Source organism: Trichoderma atroviride, chromosome 2 (genome assembly GCF_020647795.1).
Source record: "Trichoderma atroviride chromosome 2, complete sequence".
Taxonomy (NCBI): domain Eukaryota; kingdom Fungi; phylum Ascomycota; class Sordariomycetes; order Hypocreales; family Hypocreaceae; genus Trichoderma; species Trichoderma atroviride.
The window spans coordinates 7,000,210-7,025,719 of NC_089401.1; the positions used below are offsets into that span (position 1 = coordinate 7,000,210).

General features: G+C 47.9%; 10 protein-coding genes across 10 annotated transcripts; 5 read left to right on the forward strand and 5 right to left on the reverse strand.

The window, feature by feature from the left end:
- Positions 1-2,803: 2,803 nt before the first annotated feature.
- On the forward strand, positions 2,804-5,050 carry TrAtP1_005200 (uncharacterized protein; the record flags this gene model as incomplete). Its single annotated transcript, XM_066112620.1, has 9 exons — positions 2,804-2,825; positions 2,901-2,943; positions 3,042-3,223; positions 3,321-3,384; positions 3,462-3,839; positions 3,916-3,982; positions 4,048-4,240; positions 4,338-4,668; positions 4,756-5,050. 9 exons carry the CDS (start codon positions 2,804-2,806, stop codon positions 5,048-5,050), a joined length of 1,575 nt encoding a protein of 524 aa, XP_065968705.1.
- TrAtP1_005201 (uncharacterized protein) lies at positions 4,346-7,218 on the reverse strand. Its single transcript, XM_014093444.2, has 7 exons — positions 6,854-7,218; positions 6,757-6,790; positions 6,328-6,671; positions 6,120-6,272; positions 5,986-6,060; positions 5,650-5,903; positions 4,346-5,560 (listed from the first exon to the last, which is right to left on the reverse strand). Exons 1-7 carry the CDS (start codon positions 6,939-6,941, stop codon positions 5,405-5,407), a joined length of 1,104 nt encoding a protein of 367 aa, XP_013948919.1. The 5' UTR covers positions 6,942-7,218; the 3' UTR covers positions 4,346-5,404.
- Positions 7,219-8,680: 1,462 nt separating this feature from the next.
- TrAtP1_005202 (putative NRPS-like protein biosynthetic cluster) lies at positions 8,681-12,410 on the reverse strand (the record flags this gene model as incomplete). The annotated part of the gene is made up of 6 exons (XM_014093445.2): positions 12,005-12,410; positions 11,876-11,928; positions 11,433-11,822; positions 9,761-11,351; positions 9,325-9,695; positions 8,681-9,241 (listed from the first exon to the last, which is right to left on the reverse strand). The coding sequence occupies exons 1-6, from the start codon at positions 12,240-12,242 to the stop codon at positions 8,681-8,683; spliced, it is 3,204 nt and encodes a 1,067-aa protein (XP_013948920.1). The 5' UTR covers positions 12,243-12,410.
- An 805-nt stretch (positions 12,411-13,215) lies between these two features.
- Positions 13,216-14,733, forward strand: TrAtP1_005203 (putative secondary metabolism biosynthetic enzyme; the record flags this gene model as incomplete). Its single annotated transcript, XM_014093446.1, has 4 exons — positions 13,216-13,320; positions 13,381-13,464; positions 13,530-13,889; positions 13,978-14,733. The coding sequence occupies 4 exons, from the start codon at positions 13,216-13,218 to the stop codon at positions 14,731-14,733; spliced, it is 1,305 nt and encodes a 434-aa protein (XP_013948921.1).
- Positions 14,734-15,545: 812 nt separating this feature from the next.
- Positions 15,546-16,891, forward strand: TrAtP1_005204 (putative secondary metabolism biosynthetic enzyme). Its single transcript, XM_014093447.2, has 2 exons — positions 15,546-16,460; positions 16,538-16,891. The coding sequence occupies exons 1-2, from the start codon at positions 15,672-15,674 to the stop codon at positions 16,817-16,819; spliced, it is 1,071 nt and encodes a 356-aa protein (XP_013948922.2). The 5' UTR covers positions 15,546-15,671; the 3' UTR covers positions 16,820-16,891.
- Positions 16,892-17,414: 523 nt separating this feature from the next.
- On the reverse strand, positions 17,415-18,125 carry TrAtP1_005205 (uncharacterized protein; the record flags this gene model as incomplete). Its single annotated transcript, XM_066112621.1, has 1 exon — positions 17,415-18,125. One exon carries the CDS (start codon positions 18,123-18,125, stop codon positions 17,415-17,417), a length of 711 nt encoding a protein of 236 aa, XP_065968706.1.
- A 115-nt stretch (positions 18,126-18,240) lies between these two features.
- TrAtP1_005206 (uncharacterized protein) lies at positions 18,241-18,843 on the reverse strand (the record flags this gene model as incomplete). The annotated part of the gene is made up of 2 exons (XM_066112622.1): positions 18,710-18,843; positions 18,241-18,656 (listed from the first exon to the last, which is right to left on the reverse strand). Exons 1-2 carry the CDS (start codon positions 18,783-18,785, stop codon positions 18,241-18,243), a joined length of 492 nt encoding a protein of 163 aa, XP_065968707.1. The 5' UTR covers positions 18,786-18,843.
- Positions 18,844-19,247: 404 nt separating this feature from the next.
- On the forward strand, positions 19,248-21,119 carry TrAtP1_005207 (uncharacterized protein). The gene is made up of 2 exons (XM_014093449.2): positions 19,248-19,614; positions 19,680-21,119. The coding sequence occupies exons 1-2, from the start codon at positions 19,473-19,475 to the stop codon at positions 20,351-20,353; spliced, it is 816 nt and encodes a 271-aa protein (XP_013948924.1). The 5' UTR covers positions 19,248-19,472; the 3' UTR covers positions 20,354-21,119.
- Positions 21,120-21,437: 318 nt separating this feature from the next.
- Positions 21,438-23,411, forward strand: TrAtP1_005208 (uncharacterized protein; the record flags this gene model as incomplete). The annotated part of the gene is made up of 3 exons (XM_014093450.2): positions 21,438-22,158; positions 22,247-22,937; positions 23,001-23,411. The coding sequence occupies 2 exons, from the start codon at positions 21,438-21,440 to the stop codon at positions 22,753-22,755; spliced, it is 1,230 nt and encodes a 409-aa protein (XP_013948925.2). The 3' UTR covers positions 22,756-22,937; positions 23,001-23,411.
- TrAtP1_005209 (uncharacterized protein) lies at positions 23,412-25,414 on the reverse strand. The gene has a single exon (XM_014093451.2). The coding sequence runs from the start codon at positions 24,847-24,849 to the stop codon at positions 23,563-23,565; it is 1,287 nt and encodes a 428-aa protein (XP_013948926.2). The 5' UTR covers positions 24,850-25,414; the 3' UTR covers positions 23,412-23,562.
- Positions 25,415-25,510: the final 96 nt, after the last annotated feature.

Consider the following 25,510-nt stretch of genomic DNA (forward strand, 5'->3'; position numbering starts at 1 on the left):
TTTGGTATACACGAAAGCGAATGTAATTGTTTCTAAGAATGGATCAATGTATCATGGGAACTCATTCCATACCGGTTGTCTTTCTTCAAACGTCTTCAAACGTGAGTCGTTATTACTATATATGTCAATCCTCTACAACATGGGATCCTCTCCCCTTGTCATCTCGACTGATTCCAAACGAACATCTCACATAACAGACCTTGAGTCTGACACAGTCGCGACATCGCTATCGGAGCGTCTCCGCAGGGTCTCGGGAGGTTTAATCAATCTGAAAGATGCATCCGAAACGCTGAGGGTTGCTGGCTGCAAAAGAAACGCTTATTGAAGGCGCAGTCTATGCTCAGCCGGACAGTTTTATTATTACTGTGTTGTCACAATATGTTTGTTCTATGGCCTGCTGGAAATGTAATGACTTCAGCTGCCCATATGCGCTTTCAAACAAGTGGACTCTAAAATGAAGCCAATTGTATATCTACTTTTAGAGTACTTGATGACACTACTTGTCTTTTCACCAAAGTATGAACCTACAATGTACACATACCTATCTCTTTTCTAGATGTATTTCAGCAAACAATAACTCACACTGTCTGGCCAGGGTATACCCTGGTCTCAAATAGCCATTTCTATTGCGGCCAACCTTGGTAGGGTAATCAATAATATACCTTGCATGCCACGATCCTATATTGACCAACTAGCCTGATTCAACTTCTATTTACATGTAAAGGTGGAGATGTCCGCTTGTATTTTCCAAAGCCCTTGCAATCTAGCCACATTGTAATCGGATCATGATAGAACGCTATGAATTCATCATTACTTTCGGGTAAGCTGACATTTCCTGGTCAAGGATCCTTCTGTTGTATTCCCTCAAAAGATTGGCCAGTGGGCCTCTCCGCAACATGTGCTGATGTAGCATTGCTGCTAGCGCTAATCGAGAGCTTTAGTTGTCCAATCGGAGCTTCAGTGATCCAATCGGAACTTCGGAGGTCCACTCGGAGCTTCGTTTTGGCATTCCACTTTCTACGCCAAGGATCGACTTACAACAGCTCAGGCCAAAGACCAGGGCGCCATGCCGCACAGAATGACTGCTTTGTCCTATCGAAGCTAAAGGCCCAAGGCCTGCTAGTATTGCGGATTCGAGGCTGACTTTGATCTAGTTTCATCTTGATTGCTCTGACAGGCCTGGATGTACGGGGTTTTCTGAATGCGTTTTCGTAGGAGTTTCGCTGCCTTCGTGTATCCCAAAGCAAAGCCTCTACTCCTTTCGTGTCAAGCCATTTGAAGCACAGCTTATCTCATTAGCCTCACTTCTAGCCTCACTGCTGGGTCTCTCTGCTAGGCCTCTCTACTGGGCCTCTCTGATGGACCTCGCTGCTTCCTTTTTTGGTATTGCGGGGTTTATTTTATTCGGCTAATTGATGCTCTGGTGTTGCAATCGCTGTTTTTGTTGTGTACGGTGGCTTTTCTTCTTGTCGCAAAATTCCAATATGATGTCTCTTTGTCTTATGTCGCAAAGTGCAGTAGTGACCTTTTTGCTTATATCAATTCCTGCCTTGAGGGACAGCACTCACTGGATATTAGCGTAGAATTGTTTGCCAGCGCATCGGGGCGCACTTTGTAAGACCCATTGCTGTTCCCGTTTTAGGGTAGGCTTTTGGCATCTATTCAAGTACCTATATTTGGGACACAAAGAAACAAAGTGTGTACAAGGAAGTTTCCACAATTGGAGTACTAATATTAATGCACACCCATTGCAAGGGTCTCTCATCTTCGCAAGCAGCCCAAGCAGCGAAAGGATTCATTAGAGAGAGCAGCATCAGCGGCGTCTCGCGGTACAAGTAAATGAGAAGAATTAGATCGCTTGAAGCAGAAACAGCAGGAGCGCAATAGCAAAGAGGCAGCTCCCAAGGTTAAGTTGCCGGTGTCTATTTTGACTGAGTCCTTTTCTATCGATGCTTTTAGCTGCTTTTGCGTTTGTACTGGACATGTAGTAATCTCCAACTCTAGAGCCTGGTACACTTATGTAGATTCCTGCCTATTAAATTATCTACCTGGGACCCATAATTCTGTTCAAGTAGATTATACCTTCTCTAGTCGTTCTAGTAGCATACTCACTATAAATAACCTATTATTAATATAATATATTTTACTGTAGTTTAATAACTATATTATTTATAGCCTTTTCTTTTTATATTTAAATATACTAGTGCTTTTTATAGTAAATCTAGGTCCTTATCTATAACATATACCTACCTGGTAGTGCCAAATTTAAGTTTGTTAAAAGTTTTCTTGGCAGCGGAGGTGGGTCAAGACTCCGCTACTATAAACATCTATAAAGGCATTGTATTGACAGCCATGTGGTTGAATGAATAGTGGACATTGTCAGGCACGAAAATACAACAATCGACTGATCTCTGGAAAGTAAGAGTACCTGTATGTAACGCTGCACAAATGCGGACGCAATAGTATTACTCACGTGACCTCAGCAACAGACCTAGCTAACTCGGGAATTCACAAACTCCGAGCCAGGCTGAAATGACCATGCCACGATCACTGTCAAAAACGCCCTCACGCTGCCACCTGCGCCCTGATTTCCACCCCACCAACAAACGCAGCTCTTCCCCTTTAATGAACACTTCAGCTCGCGAGCCGCAAAGGGGGCAGAGGGAAACCGGGAAACGTGCCCCCAAAGCCAACAAGTCATGCCTGCCCTGCCGTGTACGCAAGGTCAAGTGCGATGCCACTGTAATTGGCCTCCCCTGTAGCAGCTGCACCAGCAGGCAGTGCGCTAAGGACTGTGTACTTCATGTCCGTAAGGGACGCTCTAGGTAAGAGATGTACTGCTGGGATGGCCCATGGCTCCTGATTCATCAAATGTGTGCTAACGTTGATGGGGCTCATAGGAAGGCAACACACCAGGCCTTACCGGTATCTAGCAGTGTCCAAGTATGCTTAGACCTCTCCCAGCTGCTGCTTCTCTGGCCTCCCTTTTCGTCTGCTCCTTCAACGATCCTTGAATCCCCACTAATTTATTGCCAGACCAGACTCTCCCCGGCTGCGTCTCACAGTAGCCAGCTAGACAGCCATAATCAGTCCAATCACTCAAGACAGTCAAGACAGTCTTCCATTTCCGATCCTTCGGACTGCCAAAATCCACCCCAGACCGAGCCAGACCTGCTCTACCTTAATATTCTAAATGACGCAGTGAAAGAAACTACCGAGTCAAGTCAGCATCACACTACTTCCAATACCCCCCTATCGTTCAAGGCCAGAAGAGAGCTTCACCCCTCGGAACTGCCTATGGACCAAGCTACCTCAACTAGACGACATTGACAATGAATATCTTGCCAAAAAGGGTGTCTTTGACCTACCTTCTCAGCAGCACTTGTAAGACTATCTAGACCCCTCCATCCTCTACCCTCTTTAAGTCTTCGTCTTCAATTACTCACAGGGAATAACAACAGAGATGCCCTCGTCAAGACATACTTTGATCACGTCTGCACTTTTGCCCCTGTGATCAACAGGGCTGATTTCATTCGGAGTTATCAATCTGGCGACTGCTCTTTATTCTTGCTCCACGTCATTTTGACGCCAGCCAGTCTCCATGTGCCGCTAGACGTGCTATCCGCCTGCGGCTTTGAAAGCCGTTCGGCTGCGCAAGAGTCATTCTTCTCCAAGGCCAAGCTTCTCCACGACTTGGCTGCTGAAGATGATCCGTTGTTGATGCTTCAGGGATCCGTCATCTTGTGCATGGTGATTCTCGATCACCCCACCGATCGGGACTTCAGTTACTGGTTCCATAATGCAATTCGTCTTGCCACCAAGCTTGATCTACGCGAAACGTGCGTTTACTACTCCAAGACTATTACTCCTGTGATATTGATCGCATATACCAACTGCCTACTAACTCTCTGATAGGTGTATTCGAGAAGACAAACCCCGTAAGATTATAAAGCTGTACAGGAGGATCTGGTGGACTCTCTACGTGCGTATTTCTTTTTCGTTGCTGTATTCTCTTATTATTACTCTATGCTTACTATGGATACGTAGTTTTTAGACATTTTCAATGTCTTTGTCAATACTAGACGCTCACGACTACTCGAAAACACGTCCGCGATTAAGCCGAGGACGGAAGACGACTGGGAAACTGAAGATGTCTCGGGAGCATCGTCCAGCTTGTTATCGGCCGTCACCCCTCAGCAAAAAGCCTTGCCTGTTGCTCTCTGCGAACTATCTCGAATATGTGCGTGTTGGTTTTCCTCGATCCTCTCTTCTTCTAGCTTTCTTTCTCTTCATTTTCAATCTGCACTGATACCGCAAGCATGACTAATTCCATCTAGTCGGGCAGTGTCTGTCCACTGTGATAAACAAGCCACAACAAGATCCTCGGAACATGATGAACCCACTAGATACATGGCGCAAGTCTCTCGCTACGAAGATGCACGTGGGTGGGAATATAGGAAACGACGTGTACTATCTGGATATACAAGCCATGAGCTACAGATTTGAATGCATCTTGTGTCGTCTGATACGACACCGTTTGCAGCAGTCTCAGCACGCGGACTGGAGCGAGTGGGCCAAAGAACGGCTTCGGTCCGGTATTTTGGAGTTGGACATGATTTCCATGAGAGTTTTGGCGAATGGAACTCTTCAAGACTTTCCCATGCCTTTGTAGGTGCCGTCCGTTTCTTCTCATTTTCTCACTTCTCGGACATGCTTCATATAATGCCCTCAAGAGACTAACAAGAGCGTTGCCAGTATAACCACGATAACTGCGCTGCTCGCTCTACACATCGAGTCGGCCCTCGATCCAGCCGAAACAGAACTCGTCCGCTCCATGGCTCGGTTATCCATCAGCCAGACAATGCTTGTTCTCACCCAGGGAAGAGAAATACCCGCCTTGAAAAGAGCGCTGCCGGTGTTCGAGGAAATTCTTGCCAAGAAAAAATCTGTACCCGGTTCAGCCCAACATTCTCGGCCAAATACCTGCGCAGCCGCAGTCACAAGACAACAACATGGCAGATGCTTATACTTCGCCGAACACGCAAGTTAACATATTCCCATCTCAATTTGAACAGGGCGAGAGCAATCTATCGCTCTATGGCGATTTCCTAGGTCTTGATTTCTTGGACGATTGGAGGCTGGGTAGTTGGAATACTCTATTTGACGTTGACATGGGTTCACAAGAGCGAGTGGAATAGAAGCGCAGACCATTATCTAGCTGTAGCAATAATACAGTTTGGGCTGTTTCACCAATAATTTCGCTTGTTCTTTATTTTCTCACCAGTGATCAATGTGGGCGGTAAAGTCTGTGTTCATATGAGAAATGTGCATGGCTGGGTAGCTCTATTCGAAGTGATCTCCTTCTATCTGAGAGGCAAGTCTTGTACTCGTACATCAAGTTTATCTAATACACACTTCCAAGGAGCCCATTGCTTTGCAAAATAGACAGATGATGGGGACCGATGTCTGAGACCTTGGTGCATCCAGTCAGGCCCATGCAGATTTTGAACTCTTTGATGATGATATCCAGGCCTAGGCCGACACCCTCAGAGCCGTTGTACTAATCGAGAAAAAGTTAGATCGAGACATTAAATGAGAAACGAGTCACATCGTTTCTTCATAAAAAAGGGAAGTAATGATGGATCTTACCGCTAAGCCCCAAATGGCAATTCTTCCACCGAAAACAAAGGACGCTCCGAGAGCGATAGCCTTGAAGATATCCGAGCCACGGTAAACGCCACCATCCAAGGCCAGAGGGATTCTGCCCTTGGCGATCGGTGCAACCTCTCGAAGGATGTCGATGGTGGCAGGCGTGGTGTCCAGCTGCCTACCGCCGTGGTTGGAGATGATGATCCCATCTACGCCATGCTTGATGGCATTCTCAACATCTTCTTTGGAGGTGACTGCAGCCGGAACATGATTTAGTCAGTATGTGGGATAGTATGCATGATTAGGGTCGACGTGGTCTTGCAGGGTGGAACTGACCTCCTTTCACCCAGAGCTCGAGATCGGTCTGGCTTCGAATCCAAGGAATGTATTCTTCCCAGGTTTCCGAGGCGCCTAAAATTGGTTCATGAGAAAGCTGCTTCGAACTAGTGCACGAATTACATGATACTTACTGACGGAGATTTCACTTGGCTTCACATGCTGTGCGACGACGTTGGGGAAGGTCGCGCCTGGTGGAATAATGCTCCAGTTGTTACGCTCATCCGCCAGACGTCGGCCATACATGGGGGCGTCCACGGTCAAGATGACGGCGTTGTACCCGGCAGCTAGACCCCGAGTTGTCAGCACTGCAGTAGCGTTCTATTAGAGCGTGGGGCCTACCTTTGGCTCGGACAAGAAGGTTGCTCAAGACCTCGCGCTTATTCAGCGGGCTAATGTGAATACCATACGGGGTAGAGCCGTCGGTTCTCTGGGCCGCTACATCTTCCAGAGAGTCATTGGACAGGAGAGACAGGACCATGGGCACGTTGCGGGCAGCGGCAGCCTTGGATGTGCCAATCTCACCATCCGCATGGATGAGCCGATGCATAGCACTTGGAGCGAAGCCGAAAGGTAGTGCGGCCTTTTTGCCCCACAGCGTGGTGGTCATATCGATGTTCTCGACATTGCGCAGGACTCGCGGCCGTAGAAGGTATTTGTTGAACGCGGTTTCATTCCAATCAAGCCTACAGTCAATTATGTTCAGCATTAACAATTCATGATGGAGTTGCCTTCTATTGAGAACAGGCCAAAGAAAATATTATTACTCACGTCAGTTCGTCCATTGAGCCGCCATTGTAGTAGTCTGTGTTTCTCCAGTATTAATTTTACTCCGCAGACGCATCCTAATGAGAAAAATTAAGCTCACCTTGATAAGACTGTGACAGTTTTTCAGATCCTGCCTTCTTGAGGTCTCTGATACAGGCAATCTGCTGGTGCTGGTTATTGGAGGACATTTTGCCGTTGATATGGCTATTCTTTGTGAAAGCTAAACTTGTGGTGTGCGGAATGCGGATATTGTTTCAAGGCTGGCGATTGGAAGATTAAGAGGTTGTTTCATTCACCTGGGCTTCTTTTATATTAGGGCATTGATGCAACATAAGCTGAGACTAATATGAGGACTTCAACATACATCCCGTACGGCAATGCTTCCTCCCAGCACAACTTCCTGGAAGCTACTCCAATCGGAAAATTCTACTCCGTCATCAGTCCATTTCCCGCGTGTGCTCGAACGGAACTGTCTCTCAAACATGCGCAGATATCTCCCATTACAGTGATCCTTTGCACGATAAGCTCTATTCGGTTGTGTATCGGATACTTTGTATCGGATACATTCGGTAGGTGGGTGGTGTGTTACCAATCTACATATAACCTGATCGACGCTAGCCCCTGTTAATTGTAGTATTTTGAGTCTACAAGGGTATATGTATTGGGATATTTGGGGACGGCTTTTTCTTGTTGCTATTCTGACCTTCTTTATCAGCTAGTCAAGATCTGTTAAGCTTGCGCGTAAGTTCAACTATAGCCTACCCTATAAGCTGACGGGAACAACTGGCTTACTTCAAAAAACAGTATTCAGTACAAAATGTAACTGTAAATAAGCAAACCCTAAGTCATATGCAAAAGGTTTAATTAGTAAAGATTAATATTATTATAAATTTAATACACACTTGGAAACAGAATTAAACGAATTCATTCACCAGTAGCATTCATGGAAAAACGCTTACAACTTGATATGCTATTTACCCTTGTGGCCGAACAACTAACCACTACAAGGGGTTGGCGAAGATCAGGCTGTTGGTATGCCTGCGTGGTATGAGCATCCGGATCATGTGGAGCCGTTCAGCGGTCTTTGGAAATCGCGGCTGGTTCCAGCTCCAGTGTGCCATCTTACAGGGTTAGTCTCCGAATGGCTGTATGCTCAGCCAGGAATTATACAACCCTCCGAATGACGCGTGGAGCTGACGCAGGGACGGGGACCTTGTCGATCACGCTACAGCCACGTGGGTTGATCTGTGCCACGCCGAGCTGCAGGGTGCCAGTTGCACCTTGTTGGGATGCGTGACAATTCCAGCCATCGATCCCACAATCCTGTCAGACATCTTGACGCTAACCGCAATCCGTCAAGCAACCCAATAACCAGGGGTAGGGAAAGCACGGAAGCTACGAATAAGCATCAACAGGAAGAAGGATCGAGTTAGCAGGGCAGACGAAAGCAGAGACCCAGAATACGGCTCAGACGGCATATCACGACGCCAGAACCACATGTGGTCCTCAAGAGGATGCACATGGGGTTAAGCAGATGTGTCAAATTACGCACAACGATATCTAAGTAAAAGCTAGCAGCATACTAGCGAGCCTCAATCACCAGCCAAAGAATGACCAACTGAGAGGAGAGAAGCTTGGACTGCTTCGCTGCTAAGAAAGAAAGATGCAAGGAGAGAGAAAGCTTTCAACAGACAATGTAGAATAAAGAAACTGTATTACATGGGCGCACTAGTACCTCTACGTGCTTATGCGTTTCAATTGCATAAATACGTGTCAGCCACGTTGCTGGGTCAATCTTGCTTCTAAGATGCTCTGCACAGAAAGATTACTAGAGATGAAAAACGTGTGCTAAAGTTGGTATTCAGAACTCCTCAGTAGTATCTAAATAAGACCAGAATAATACAACAAAAGTATAGAATTCGTTTGCTTAGTAGCCCCATTGATCAAGCCAAGTCTCGAACCAGGCGGGAGATACAGGTGTCAACTGGGAAAAGACAGAGCTTCGTGCCAAGCCATTGCCAACAGCCCAGTTTGGGGTAGATAAAGCTGCCGCAACAGCATCATCGTCAGAAGATTCTGCCATTGCCTGGAAAAAGGACAACAATTTGAGCCCTGTTTGCGCTCGGCTTGCCGCAACCTGCGAACCAGTGGCCCCGTTCTTCTTCTCCGCCTCCTGGACGATCGCGTCCTCGGCCTTCTCCAAGTCTTCTAGCCATTCAGAAAAGGAAACGACCTGCACCTTCTTTGGCGACAGGGCGGTCTCCAGACGAGCCTGTACAGTTGGCAGCAGTGAGTTCCAGCTAGCAATTCGGGGGTTGACGATGTTGTAATAAGTTTCCACTTCTTGGCTAACGCCCGTTGAGTTTGCATCTGAATCAATGAGCTGGCCCATGACTTCGGCCAACAAATCGATAGGAATCCAGTCGAGGGCTGTAGCGCCGCCCAGGTTCGCGGGCAACTTGCCGAGATAAGCTGATGCGTCGATGATCTATTTGATGGATCAGTACACATTTTTTCTTATGTTTTGGATAAGAGGAGGAAATAGAGGGAGAGAAAGCAGAGTCAACTTACCGCTGGCACCCAATCCCTTCGCGTCCATATGCTACCTTCTCCGTGAGTCGCGACGGGCCCTCCAACTTGACCTACACGCAGGACCGAGAGACGCAGTACGCCCGATTGGGCAGCTTTGCTGAGCAAATGCTCAGCTACAAGCTTGGAGGCGCCGTACCCGTTGATGGAGGCGTCTAGATTTGTGAGCTTAGCCTCAGGAATAGGACCCAAGAGGTGAGAGGGCCAATTCATGGCGCCACTGATGGAGGAAACGAAGAAGAATCGAATCTTGTTCTGGGTCTCTGTACAGATACGGACCAGGCTCTGGAGCCCGATGAGCTGTGTCTCAAAAGAGGACAGAGGGAGATTGAAGTTAACTTCCCATGCATTATCTACAATATTATTATTTAGCGAATTTCATAAGAATATATCGGAAGGGAGAAAGCGTATCACTCACGAATTATAGTTGTTGCTTGGTCTCGAATCTCGTTCAAGTCTGCCTTGCTCAACCCAAGAGCCTCGGATGCCAGATTCACCTGAGCAAACTGAACTTTGCCCTTCCAGTTCGAAGACAGTCCCTTTGACTTGGCTATTTCGGTCTGTCGGCGAGCCGCATCCTCGGGGCTGCTACGGTTCAAGCACCAGACTTTGGCAACACGATTGTTCTTGCATAGAGCATCAAGAAGATAGGAGCCAATGGCCCCCGTCGTGCCCGTGAGGACGATGTATTCTTTTGGCTCTCGGGACAGCGCGAAAGACGACAAGTGCTTGGCAATTGTCTGGGTCACGGCCTTGGTGCGGAGGAGGTCTGCTGTGTCTGTTTCTTGCTTTCCTTGCCCGGAACCCTGCAGCTGCGTCCACAGTACATGTGCCAGCTGGCTCATGGAAGGGTTAGCATAAATAATACCAGGGTTAATTTGGATAGAAGGAGAGATGGAAGAAGAACTGAGTAGTCTGGAAAGTCGGGTAACTTGGAGCGAGTCAAAGCCATGTACGAGAAGGTTGTCATCATCTTTCACCAGTTCGAGCTCCAAGTCCGGCGACACAATCTGAATGGCTTCCCGGATACCATTACGGACAGTTTCCTCGCTACTCCCATCGATCTGTAGAGAAGCCACTGGCAAAGAGATTGAAGGCTCTGAGTCTTCCGAGTTTTTGTAGATGTCGTCAAGCTCCTTGTTATAGATCCGATCAATTCCATAGCGTGCTACCGTGCCCTTGGGTGTGCGTGGAAAGGGTGTGCGAACAATTCGGACAAAGTTGCGGTGAAGCTGGGCAAAAGCGGGCAGAGTCTTGTTGATAGTCTCAATGGTTGGCCAGACCTCTTCCAAAATCTCATTGTCGGACGCTTCCAATCGATCCTGTGTCGGATTGAGCAGCGCGGCCGTTTGAAAGCGACCTTGGCCGGCAATGTAGACGGCAGACAGCCAGGGGTGGTGAGCCAACTGGAACTCGGCCGCGGCGGGATTGAACTTTTCTCCGGTTGCAAACACGACGAGATCATCTTTGCGTGTCTCGTACTTGTACAGTTCAGGGATTGTCGGATGGCGCGAGTACAAGTCTTTTGTTTCGTACAGGTCCAGCTCGGGGAACGTTAGAAAGATAGTCTGAGTGGCTGCCAACTCCTTTCGCCTGACAAACACCAACTCAAACAGCGTATCCGAATAAGGTCGCATCTCGTAGCCGCAATCCGGATGGAAATGGTAATACGCCCACTCATCGGGATGCGTAGTCACAGACGGCACTACCAGACCCTCGGTCATGCCCATGGTCTGCATGATAGGAACGCGGGGATTGATGATATTGCCCACGGGCGGCGGAACAGGGCCACCCGAGGACGTGACAAACTTGAGTTTCGCGAGTTTGTCCAAGATGCGAGGCGTGTTGGCAATGTCTATGAGAACAAGGGGCGACATAAACGCTGAGTCAAGATCAATGTTGTCGAGCGTCTCTTCGACCACATTTTGCATGACAGGCCCTGGAGGCGGAAAGACGACGCTGAATCTGAAGAAAATGACACAGAACAAGCTGAAACTGAGACCAGCAGCCTAAAAACAAGTAGAATCTCCTAGTCAGCCGCCGGCTTCTTCCATTGCCAAGTGTGCAAACGAGCGAGTGGAGGTACTTACGTGGAATAAAGGCAGTGCGTTCAGCATTTTAGTGCCCGACCACTCTGCCAAAGTGGGCAATTTTCCCTGGATGCGCTTCATTCCGCCAAGTGCATCACCAGAGGATGCAGCCGCCAGCGTGATTGGTATCAGTCGCGGTAAGCCGGTCGAGCCGGTGGTGTGAAGCAGGCACAAGGTGTCGTTGCGTCCTTCCTGCCATTCCTTTTCATAGCGATACGGCTTGACGGGTTTGGGATCCAGAAGCTCATTCACTTCAGGCACTCGGATTGACGGCAGATTGATGAAGTCAAACTTGCCAACACCCGGCGTGGTAATCCAGAACTTGCAGTCAGACTGCTTGATGAGAGAAAGATGGACTTCGGGACTATTCCGCGGCGAGGATAAGAGGACCTTGTCGAGCGTCAGTTGCCGGAAGAGTGGCATTGGTAGGACGGTCATCATACCTTATTGCCAAGTTTTGTGGCCGCCACGACCAGAAGCAGGTATCTAATGTCATCTAAGGAAGACACAAACAGTATTAATATGGATTCTGTAAGCAAGAAAGGTTTGTTGCAATCATGTCCAAGACATACTCTGTCCAACGTAGCCAATTGTCTTGGGCTCTGTTCCCACTTCGGACTGAAGCCACCAACACACTCTATTGATGGCATTGGCAAATGTGCTAGTGGTCACAACGTCGTATCCCTGTGAAGGCTGGTTATTGCGGGGAGTATAGAAGAGTACCCGATTCGGTTCGTCTCGCGCAATTTTGTCAATCTCGACCGGAATCAATCGTTTGCCATAGGCGGGTGATGGAGGCGCTGAACCCATTGTGAAAAGAGTAGATTATAAGACCAGGCGACAGCCAAAGTAGTATCATATACACTTCGAAAGTTGAGGGTGCTGCTCGTAGTTCATTAAGCTAGTTTTGAACCAGAATAAGACCACAGGTTTTGAAGCCAAAAAGAATAAAAAGAAGCTAGAGACAGGAATTTAAACAGCGCTCGAGGTTGAAAGAGCTCTCTGATGTACGGTTTCGAGGATCTCAATCTGTGTTATGGTTACTGTGAAAGTAGGATGCGCTAACAATCGTTTATTATCGGAAGGTTTCCTGTCATTCGGGGCTAAGTCAAAGCTCCGAGTTGTCAAGCATGTAGAATGCATTGCAACTGAAAGCTCCTACTTGCTGTAACTGTCTGACCGTGCTTTACCGTTATACTAAGAATGTCTGAAATTTTTTGACAATAGATGATACAAAAAGGTAGTAAAATATATGCACCTTGTGCACTATTAATGAAAGCTTCCCATAGTAGATGCTTGCATCTCGTGCTTGTATTTATTGCGTATCGTCCGGCCTCATGTCGTCCAACTTTACGGTGGATGCGCATGTCGCATAGAACTTGTCAAGTAAGAGGCTGCTAGATGGGACGCTATTCCTATTCACTCAAAATACTCTCACTGATCAAGAATTGGATTACTATGCTGCAATGTAAGACGAAGACTTACAGCTGGTTGCCGCTAAAAGTGGAGCTACTAGGTACATGTATTGTATGGACTTTACTATTGAATACCCACCTCCATTGCGGGCAGGATGCACTACTAAGGCTAGGCGGCTTGTTATCGGAAGGTTTCTTACGATTCGGGGTAATCATCAAGGCTCCGAATAGTAAGTAGTCGGGAGTGTAAAAAAATACCAAAACCGAGCATACAATAATTCTGTCACTATATTTGACTTTGTTCATCCTGATTTTCTGACTTTTGTAAATATTGTCAACTCTAAGTAATAGGCTAATAGTGATTCATCATGGAACCATCTCCCTGGAACAACTTTGAAACTCTCCAGCTTCATGCTGGATACGAACCTGATCCCGTCACCAGATCCACCGCGGTGCCTATCTATGCTACTTCTGTTCGTCAACCATAACAATTTTTGTTCGAATACTCCGGAAGCTAATGATGAATATTGCAGAGTTACACTTTCAATGACTCTGCCCAAGCCGCGAGACTATTTGGTCTCAGGGAGCTGGGAAACATCTACAGTCGCTTGACCAATGTAAGTGAACCACCTCTTTTCCTTCATCATAGGTACCATGGACTCTTGCTAACAGAAGATAATAGCCTACCGTGGATGTTTTTGAGAAGCGTATTGCTGCTCTCGAAGGTGGCTTTGCTGCCCTGGCCACCGCTTCAGGCCAGGCCGCACAGTATTTGACCTTGATCAGTCTGACCCGACCTGGTGACAACATCGTTGCTAGCTCACATTTATACGGCGGCACATACACCCAACTTGCCTGCCTCCTTCCCCGCTTCAACATCACAACCAAGTTTATTCAAAGCGTGAAACCAGCTGATTTCGCTGCGGCTATTGACGAGAATACGAAAGCCATTTACATCGAGAGCATTAGCAACCCAGATCTCTTTGTCCCTGACTTTGAGGCAATTGCCAAGGTTGCACACGACCACGGCATTCCTCTCATTGTAAGTTACCCACCTGTGCTCACGATGGGCATTGAATTTGGAAAAAGCAAGTGAAAAAAACTCATACTGACAATGCATGATGACATAGGTTGATAACACGCTAGGTGCTGGTGGCTATTTTGTTCGACCCATCGACCATGGCGCAGATATTGTCGTTCACTCAGCTACCAAGTGGATTGGCGGCCACGGAACCACAATTGCTGGCGTAATCGTTGATTCGGGACGGTTTGATTGGGCCAAGCATGGTGCCAAGTTTCCAGAAATGGTCGAGCCGTCGCCAGCGTACCACGGTCTCAGCTACGCTGCCAGCTTCGGTCCAGCCACGTTTATCATGCGTGCCCGCATAGAGCTGCTCCGCGATGTCGGCTCCTGCCTGAGCCCCTACGCCGCTCACCAGCTGATCATTGGCCTTGAGACGCTGGCACTGAGAGCTGAGCGTCATGCCCAGAACGCGGCCAAGCTGGCAGCGTACTTCGAAGCCCACCCAGAGTACGTTAGCTGGATCCTGTGGCCCGGTTCGGACAAACACCCTAGCCATGACACGGCCAAGAAGTATCTGAAGCGTGGCTTTGGTGGAATGCTGAGCGTCGGCGTCAAAGGGACCGCCGAGCAGGGAAGCAGGATAGTAGATAACCTGAAATTGGTGTCTAACGTGGCGAACGTGGGCGATGCCAAGAGCTTGGCTATCCACCCCTGGTCGACGACGCACGAGCAGCTGGCGGCGGAGGAGAAGAAGCTCTCAGGTGTAACGGAAGACTTGATCCGCATATCGGTGGGAATCGAGCATATTGATGACATTATTGCCGATTTTGCGCAGGCATTCCAAGAGGTTTATGGACAGTAAAGAGGTTTTATGAAATTGCAAGACTATGCAACTACTTTAGATCACTACATAAGACTACACAGAGAGATGATTGCACTCAAATGAAAAATGGCACTTTGCAACATTGACGAAAGAATCGCCGCTGCCAGAGAAATCTATGGGAATAAATGTCAGTATATGGACGCATTAAGTGGACCATCAAGATCCAGATCCAGTTCAGATCGCAAGCCAGCCCGCCACGTGCTGCTACTTTAAGCTTATATAGTGAAGTTACAGTAGCCTGTGGGGTTTCAGTGTGCACCTGGAGTTCCAGAGATACACGCGATTTCACAAAGCATCTCTGACTCAACTCTGTATACTCCTCAGTGTTGCGGTCGCTTCATGTGAAAGACATTAGTATCATGCCTCACAACGAAATTTTTAACTCAATCACGATTATCACAGCAGGTACCTATGACGAGCTAACTACTTCGCACCATTGGTATTTGTGAAGGTGGTTAGGCAGCACTTCTGTGCTTACTTTGTCGATTCCCGGGGGTCACTCTCGCTCGTACTTTTGGACACAAGCAATGCACCTAGAGCTTTCTCATGCTTTAGTTAGTAAAAATCCTGAAAGACAAATTCGCGTTGCTCTACCACCATCAATGATGTTGATGAGATCGCTAAACTCGGAACCCTCCGACTCGGATAAACGCCCGAAAGCCTCCGATTGCTGGGCCAGCGGATCTGTCTTGCAGTTAGGCTTACGGGGGGGCCAGGGTGCTCCGTATATCCTTCATTATAGTGGTGTCCTTAGCATTCACTATCTATTTAGTTGATCCTATCGCAAGACTTGAAGATGTAACGCAAATTAATTGAAGCGGTTTTCTCTTCCCATCATTACTCTCTTTCTTCATTCGGTCCCTCTAAAACTGTTTCGATTTATTTCGCACACAGGCTCCGGTCCACATCTAGCTGTCATGGCAGAAACCGTTCAAAATGCGACATGGGTGTACCAAAGCCCGCCTACCGCACTGCTGGAGCCGGGCGTGACCACCACCATTGAGAACCGGCCTCTACAGCTGGTAGCGCCTCCCGGTGGTGTGGTCGTCAAGCTTCTCGTTGCTGGAATGGATCCCCATCAGCGAGACCGCATGCGCGGAGTCGGCAAAGTGACCTATGTTCCACCTTACGAGAAGGGAGAGCCGATTACCAACTTTTCCATCGGCAAGGTCATCCGCACAGACAACCCCGACTGGGAAGAAGGCTGCTTGATCGCTGGCATGCTGCCCATCTCCGAGTATGCCATCTTGGACCTCGATTACCTCAACTTCAAGGTGTATGCCGCGAACGTCGTGCGAAAGGTGACCAACCACTACAACCTGGACCTCAAGCACTTCGTTGGCACACTGGGTTTGGCGGGAATGACCGCATGGCTCTCATTTTACGGTCACGTCAAGCCCCGTCCTGGAGAGATCATCTGGGTCAGTGCAGCGTCCAGCTCGGTGGGCGAAGTGGTGGTGCAACTCGCCAAGATGGAGGGAATGAAGGTGATTGCGAGTGTGAGCTCAGACGAGAAGCTGAAGTGGGTTGTTGACGAGCTGGGTGCCGACTTCGGGTTTAACTACCGGAAAGAGCCTGTCGATGCGGCACTGAAGCGACTGGCGCCGGACGGATTAGATGTGGTATATGAAATGGTAGGAGGAGACCACTTGCAAGCAGCCATTGAGAACATGAAGTTCTTTGGCCGAATCATCAGCTGTGGCACGGTACGTACGGTGTTGTCCGAAAAGACGATACACTAGACATCCCGCGTGTATGGAACTTGGCTAATCATCTTTCACAGGCCTCTCAATACAACAAGCCTCCCGAGGAGCGGTACGGTATCACAAACACATCCGAGATCTTCCGTCGCCGCATCAAGATCCAAGGATTCATGTTCCATGACAAGGACATTTTCCAACATGTCATCAGTTTCTCGATGACGATGCCGAGATTGATAGCAGAGGGCAAGATCAAGTCGAGATACACTACATTTGAGGGAATCGACCAGGCAGAGAAGGCATTCCTGTCCATGTTTACAGGTGGCAGCTTTGGCAAGACGGCGCTGAAAATCAGTGGTGAGTAATTATATATGTCGAGTAGGCTTGTTAGAAGGTATAGCTTAATTGGTATAATACAGATCAAATATCAATATCTCATTCTTTTTCATGTACCTTTTATTCAAATGACTACTTGAGCCATGTTAACGCTATTGATTCACAGTCTTATCGTCGCAGTTAAAGTCTTGAAATATCAGTGAGACAAATGTAGTAAATTTTCACTCTTGAGAAGGTCTTGGCTTCTTGACGGCATCGAGAGAGCAGTATAGGGATGTCATACAGATAAACCAGCGGGGACCTATGTGTAGTGCACATCAAAAAATACGACGTCAGTCTCTAACTCCTAGCTTATACTGAGTGAGTGGTACCTTGTTCTGCCAAACAGGTCCTAGAGCCTTACGCCTTTTATAGTGAACGAACTTGACCATGCTGGAAGATGTTTACTCAAGTAGAGCAAGAAAATTATAAAAACAGCACTAACTTATTTCTTTCACTCGATGGGGAAAAAGTGGTAATGCATGACAATTTTTATAACAACATACTATATAGACTGAAACTAGAAATCTATGTATTCGAAATCGGCAGTGGCTCTTTTAGTCCAGCTCAACAGCCATCCAGCTCTCATGTCATATCTTGAAGATGATCGTTCCAAAACCGTTTCAGGGTATCGTTTATCTGGCGGGACTCGATGAGAAAGGCATCGTGACCGTCCTCACTCACGATTTCCCGCAGCGCAGCATTGGGGATTGACCGGGCTAGCTCCTCCTGGTCGGCGAAAGTATACAGGCCATCGCTCTTGATCCCGAGGACCAGCGTGGGCTGCTCAATCAGGGCGAGCGCGTCCGCTATCGTATCTGCCCGACCTCGTGCCACATCATGGCTGTCAAGTTTATGTGTCAGAGCCAGATAGCAATTGCTGTCAAAACGATGGGTAAACTTTTTGGCCTGGTACCGGAGATAGGACTGGACAACAAAGGTGGGATTGGAGCTGGGGGTTGCTATCTTCGGTGGTTGGGTTTTCTGCATATGCTTGGCTGCGGCGCCCTTTTCTTTGTCGTTGTAACCTTGACGGCTAAATCGATGCTCTATAGCATCTCGGCTTCGATAAGTCAGCAAGGCGGCCATGCGAGCTGCCTCCAAACCGCCAACCGGGGGGTCGTCCAGGCTGTAACGGCCGCCGTGGAACTTGGGATCGTAGTAGATGGCATGGCGTTGGGTTTCGCCCCAGCCAATCGCCCAGGCCCCTTGATGGGCGCAGGTAGCAATGGCTACAACGCAGCGGACATAGTCTTTGCCCTCATATGCCCATTCCAGCGCATGCATGCCACCCATCGAGCCCCCCTACCACGGCGGCTACTCGGCGCACCCCGAGCTCGTTCAGCAGCGACCGATGCAGACTAGAAAACGAGTGACTGTTAGTGTTTTTCCTTTGCAGCGCATCTCAAATCTATACATACCGCACATCATCACGAATGGTGGTTGAAGGAAAGTCGGCACCATACCATCCCTCAGCAGGGTCACCATTCTTAGCTGTCACGGGGCTGGCCGTTCCGTAGGGGCTTCCTAGGCTATTCATGCAAATGACAAAGAACTGGTCCGTATCAAATGCCTGCCCAGCTCCAAGAAGAGGCTTCCACCAGTCACCAACGTCTGCACTCCCCGAGAGGGCATGGCAGACGACAATGACATTGTCCGCGCGTGGAGAGAGAGTACCCCATGTCATGTATGCCACGGGGACATTATGCATCTCCACGCCAGATTCGAGTGTAAAAGAGCGCTGGACGTAGACTTTCTGCCCTGGAATCCAGTGTGCAAACTTATTTTCAGATACCGGCAACTGGCCATTTTGTCTCACTTCCGAAACTGCTCTTTGTTAGCCAACTACTGCTGACCTGCTAGAGGAGTCAAATTCTGACTACAAACCATGTCTTGGACTTTTCTTTTCCGCCACGAATTCGAAACATGGTGATCGCGTTGTTGTGTGTTGATCATGGTGTGAGTTCACGGTGGTGTCAATGCGGTGTCGGTCCGTACAACTCTGGAATAACACACGACAATGTCTCTGCTATTTCTAGATGACAATACTACTATCGCTGTTTTCGCATTGGCAGGGCTTATTACTCCATTTAGCCGGGTAGTCAGACGGCATCGGACATGGAAGTCCACGTGCTTCTCGGCCTGGCTTCCGAAATTAACAGTAGGTTTCCAGAGGTTCGGAGCTAGATCCAAAAGTGTGTATGGGGTTGCAGGGAATGTGATAAAGGTCAAAGGATTGTGGAATGCAGACACATCCATGTCCATCCAGCATCGGAGGGTTTCCGGAGCTGACACCGGACAACAATGAGGGGCAGGGCTGTAAGACTAGACTAAATTAACTTGTAAATAAACAAAGTGAAGTACAATGTACTGTAAGGAAAATGCATGATTGTTTCAACAAGACTAAAGAAGAAAATTCTATTATTACTAGCGGGATTTACTTTAGCCCACCCTCGAACATATACTAGTTCAATCCAAAAACAACTAATAATTTTGTAATTCTTATCAGGAAGCCATGTCTCCTGATGAAAACCTACAACTTTAGTACCATCTTGATCTCAAACTCTCTTATACCCTTCATTACTTTACGCAAACATCAGAAGTACAATATCCATTCATAGTATCTAATCCAATCTAGCCAAGATGCGGTTCCTTTGCCTCCACGGCTACGCCCAAAGTGCCGATGTCCTCAAAGAAATGATGGAAGAAATCACGGAGCATCTTCCAAGCAACTGGGAATACGAGTATTTTGAGGCAGGGATGGAGCCATCCAAACTGGTATTACGTACTTCGTCTCTAAACTCCCAATCTACTCCTTCTTTAGGCACGAGCTGACCTCACCATCCGTAGCCAATTTAGACCAAGTCCCTTTACCAAACTCCTGCTGGTGGAATTACCCATTTTCTGAGGATATTCAGAATGCCTTAGACCGTCTTGTCGCATTCATCGACGCCGAAGGGCCTTTTGATGGCCTATGGGGCTTTTCCCAGGGTGCTGCCATGGCCACCCTGCTGCTGCTAGAACACCAGAGAGCGAATCCTGGTACTCATGATTGGCCTTTCAAAATGATCATATACAACTCGACCTTTCTCCCGTATCGTCTGGATTCCGGATCGATAACATGGGAGAAGACTGGAAAAGATCAATTACAGGCAACTTACCACCCTGGGGAATTTGACGCCTCGTCTGGCAAGGAAGACATCGACTGGAAACAGGATGAACGCGCCGTGTATGACTACCAAGTGCTCAAAAGCAAAAGAGTGCAAGACGAGGGTCCCTTTCCAGTCGACCTCTTGCTTAAGTATCGGCCCCAAGACGTGCCAGACAAGCTGACCGTACCCTCCGTCCATGTGCGAGGTGTCAAAGACGATTATTTCTTTGTCGATGACTCGGTTTCCGAGCTCTTTGATCCCGCAACAGCCAAGAAGATGACACATCGCGGCGGCCACCACTTTCCCCGGTTCCCGGACGAACTAGTGCATTTTGCTGAATTGATCGTTGAGACAGCTGCCTCTCTTATGTAGGCTAGGGTTCTGTTAGATAGACGCTATACCAATTCTTTCTATGATAAAAAATTCATCATCAAGATAACAGCTACAGTATCCGTTCACATTGCAGTTGACCGCAAACTCCATTGAGTTGCCTCTACTAATGTTTGTCGAACATCCCTGCCAGTATCTGACCAAATATTGAATATATATATTGATTCGAGACATCGATCTTAGTTCCTCAATCCAATTCCGAGACAAAAAGACAGGTTCTTGTCTTCCGAATATGTAACATGGGTGATATATGAGACACTGGACATGGCTTCCAATGCCTCTTGCCTATTTGACGTATAATACACAGTCCGATGGACATCACCAATAAGCAAAATCTTGCATGATATTTTGACCGAAGGTAGAGAGCAAGATGTCTTTAAATACCTCGTACATTGACCGTTCTTCCTCGTCATCGCGCCGCACGCACGGTGTAAGGACTAACATCGGTTGCGGATATTATCCTCAGCGCCCAGTTAAGAATGGTAATTCAACTCCTAGATAAAGGTGGTTCATAGGTGGCTTGAAACAAGTTTATTTCCCTCTCGGTTCTAATACCATGTTTTGCTGTTCTAAGGGTCTGGTTATGTGGGTATCTCGCGTTTGGTTTTAACTGTCTTATATAGGTAGGTACTAGATTGTGCGTCGCACCAAGACTAGAAAGTCGTTGTCAGACATTTCTTTATTGTGAAAATCACGCATTGCAATGGACGGTTGCTTCCCACTAATGGCATCTTACGAGATATTTATGAGCTTAATGTCAGAAATTATGGAATTTACTAGGCTTGTAATGCAGGGTAGTATTCCATGTATTTCGGGAGCATCGTCCCACTTTGCGGGGCTGTTCGAAAACGTGGCACGCTTACTTCCAAGTTCCGCAAATAGGTAGTAGTTGCCGCGGATTTATGTCACAAAAACTCCGAATCCAAACTTCCGAAGCCAAGTGTAGAGTTCATAATTCCGTGGACGATTGCCGCGGGCCTTTGTGTCACTGAATTTCCGATATCAAGCTTTCCAATATTCGCAATGTGATATATATATGAATCGTAATAGCAACATATAGAACTTGATGAGTCCATCTCCATCTGAATCTTGGACTTCAATACCGGTATTCTTGTCCATCTTTTCGTTCTTATCATGGCCGCTCCCCCCTGAGCCTTCTGTTTCCTCTTCCGACGACACGCAGCGGGTTGAAGACTCCCCTCAAAGCAAATCCGGCATCCTGTCTCATTTCTTCAGCACGCGCCTCGGCGAGGATGTCTGCAATCATCAATACTCCGGCAAGGGTACAGCTGCCGAGCCTTACGTCATCGACTTTCTGCAGAACGACTCCCAGGATCCCTTGAATATGTCCATGGCTCGAAAATGGACTATAACCGTCCTCCAGGCTATGTCCGCGTTGGTGGTAACCTTTGCTAGCTCTATATATGCCAGCAGCATCTTTGATCTCAAGAGGCATTTTGACGTGTCCGAGGAGGTGGCCACACTGGGTTTGGCGCTCTACGTATTAGGATTTGCCTTGGGACCGCTGATATGGGGGCCTCTGTCCGAGTTGTACGGGCGGAGACCTATCTATATAATTTCATTTATGGCATTCACAGCGTTCAGCGTGGCGGCTCCGGTGTCACCTAACATTCAGGCCTTGTTGCTTTTTCGCTTCTTTGGGTGTGCATTCGGTTCATCGTCGATGACGAATGGCGGAGGCGTCATTACCGACATGTTGACGAAAGAACAGCGCGGAGCGGCGATGGGAGCGTTTGTCACGGCCCCTTTTCTAGGGCCGGCACTTGGTAGGTGGTCGATATCCCTTCTCTTCTTCCATGCTGTCTGTTTGCCGTATACGGGATACATGCTGATTCTTGATTTGTATATATTTAGGTCCCATCGTTGGTGGTTTCCTAGACGAGAACAAGGGCTGGCGCTGGGTTCTCGGTTTAGTCGCTATCATGGCCGGTGTAGTCTGGATTGCCACTACAATAGCCACCCCCGAAACATATGCGCCGTATCTCTTACGATCTCGAGCAAAGGCTCTCTCTCAATCGACGGGAAACGTTTATGTCTCACGACTCGACGCAGGCGAGCCGCCCAAGACACTCACACAGGAGCTCTCAGTCGCTCTCTCACGCCCCTGGGTTCTTCTGTTTCTCGAACCCATCATTCTGCTGATGTCTCTGCACATGTCGATCGTATATGGCACGCTATACATGTTCTTTGCCGCAATTCCCACCGTTTTCCAAGGCACTCGTGGCTGGAGCGAAGGACTAGCTGGACTTCCGTTTGTTGGCGTCACTATTGGCGTCTGTCTTGCCACGGCGCTGTCGGGTGTGGACAACAAACGCTACGTTCGTCTGTGCGAGGAAATGGAGGCAAAGGGGGGCCACGATTGAGCCAGAAGCCAGACTGAGCACGTCCATGGTAGGCTCTGTCATTCTTCCGATTGGCCTGTTTTTATTTGCTTGGACGACGTATCCTTCAGTGCACTGGATCGCACCCGTTATCGGCGCCTTGCTTTTCTCATGTGGACTTGTCCTAAACTTCATCTCGCAGATCAGCTACCTGATTGACTGTTGTAAGTTTTGATCCTCGTTTCGTGATTCCTCTAAGAATAGTACACATGCTCACCTCTGTATAGATACCATTTATACTGCCTCTGTGCTGGCGGCTGGATCGATGCTTCGATCCTTCTTCGGCACTGCATTTCCACTTTTTACCACACAAATGTATGCGAACCTCGGAGATCAGTGGGCGAGCTCCATTCCTGCGTTCTTGGCGCTTGGATGCGTGCCAATCCCGTTCCTGTTCTATAAGTACGGTCCAAAGATACGCTCCAAATGTAAATATGCCTCTGAAGCGGCAAGGATGTTGGAGTTGATGCGTCGTGGGCAAGATGCCACGATAGGAGGCAAGCCAGGAGTGGTTGTAGAGACTGTTTAGTTGTTCGTATAGATTTATTAATTCTCCTGCGATATGTTATATGGCGCTAGTATAGAGGTTCTAGAGATAGGAAAAAGTATACAAAATGCAGATTCAATATGTCATCAAGACGGAAAGATTGTAGCCTGTAAAATGGCCCAAACAGAATTCCACGTTATCTTAGGAAACTCCATGAAATTTCATAGTCCTTGACATTTCCCTCACGAGTCTCCTTCTTCTTTCAGATACCCTGCCGAGGGTAGCTTGCAAATGAAATACATCTACAAGTCTTTCATCTGTCGCATCTTCGATTTTAGCGAACGGACGCATCGCGTGTGATCTTCCCCGGGGCGAAACACAGCATTGAGAAGAGATTGGCTTTGCTGTCCTGCAAATAGCCCAGCGACCACATCCTTGCAGTCATCTCCGGGCTTTGTCGAAACGCGGTAGTGCTCCGGTAGGCCAAACAGTGTCTCAATCCGCTCCAGCTGGTACTCTATTTGATGCACCAGCAGGGTTCCACAGAGTTTCCAATTAGGTAGAATCGGTAAGCCGCCCAGGTACAACGTGGGTGGCGATGTTTGGTTATGGGATGACAATAAAGGCATCAAAGGGGTCATGGGCCCGCCGCTAGCCAAGTATTCAATCACTGCAGTGAAGATGCAGTCGTTTATGGAGACAATCTGGAGGTAGCAGGATAATGCCACGAGGAGCTGGGTCGTACACAGAGGCGGTGGCCCAGCGTGGTAGGACATTGTCAGTGGAGTGTATTCGGCTGCCCCTGACGACGGATAAAGGCTGGCCAGGAGCCGTTCAAGCTCCCTGGACGCCTTGGCAACCGAAACTAAGGGGTGCTCCGTGCCGATTTCTCCATCATGGCTGCCGCTGCTTTCTGGAGACATGGTAAACCTCAGGGCGTCTTGAACATCCCATGATGCCGTTTGAACGTAGAAGAGTTGATTGCAGAGCTCCAAGTGCAGTTTGGACAGTAGAATTTCAACACGGTCGATGTTGTACCCCGACACTCCAAGATCCGTGGGGCCACTCTTCGGCATTAGGAGGCAATTGTTAAAATGGTAAAGGGGACCAGCAGGCTGGGTTGATGAATCGAGGTCTGCTTGAGTGTGTTGTTGTATCTCAGAGGCAGGTGGAGTACTCGGCAGGTTTGTTAGGGGAGGAGAAAATGAGCAAATGTCATCTAGGTCGTTGCTCAAGGTGAGGTCCGTTTGTTGAATGCCAATTCTGTCCAAAACACTGTCAAGAGAAAAGTCGAATTCTAGGTTGACGATGCCAATATCTGCTCTATTGATGTTGCTGTCTGCAGGAGACGCATCACCCGTCTTTGGTGGCGTTAAAAGTTCGTTGGGATCGATTATGGCTGGCTGCCGTGCTGGTGGACGGCCTGTTGGACGAGTCATGCCTGTGACACACTTGATTCCGGATTTCATACACCGATTGCATGCACCCGAAGATCGTCCTTCATCTCGGTAGCATCGCAGCTTTTGAAATCGACAGCGATCACATGCAGACCGTTTCCAAGGAGCTCTGGTATTGAAATCGCCACCCATCTTGACCGCAGAATTACGGATCAAAAGCAACAGTAGTTCAGAAGACGGCACACTGATAAAAACAACTGAATGACAAACAAGGGATGTGGAGAGATGGATGGGCTCTATGTAAACAAATGACACAGCTGTTGAGTCCTCAGCAAAAGCTACAACTAAGAATGCCGTCTTTATACTATTATACAATGACTTTGGTAGGTCATAAGCTCGTGTATGCGCGGAAAATATAAGCACTAAGTTACAATTAATAAACTGCCAGCTGATATATGCAGTAGAATATAAGCGCTAAATGACAATGAAATATTGAAGATCGGAATATTATAAGCAACCATGTTGTTACAGCCTGATCCTTTGAAGCAGGTTGGTCCCTTATAGGCAGCTGGCTCTGTTGCAGTAATTGCTACAACGGTATATTGGTATGATGCTTTGCGTTATTTGGTAGAATGATGCAATGAATTGTTATAAGACATTTGCGAAATAAATGATTGTCTGGGTAATTCAGACCTTGCGTGTTGTTACCAAACAGGTTGTGCCAAGCCGGTGTTACCAAAAGAGCTTGTGAAATGAATATCTCACAAAATGTTGTAGTACTTGTAGTTACTAGAGCTAAGAGGATATACCTTGAAAGTCATATGACTTTGCAAACAAGTTCTAGAAAATAAAA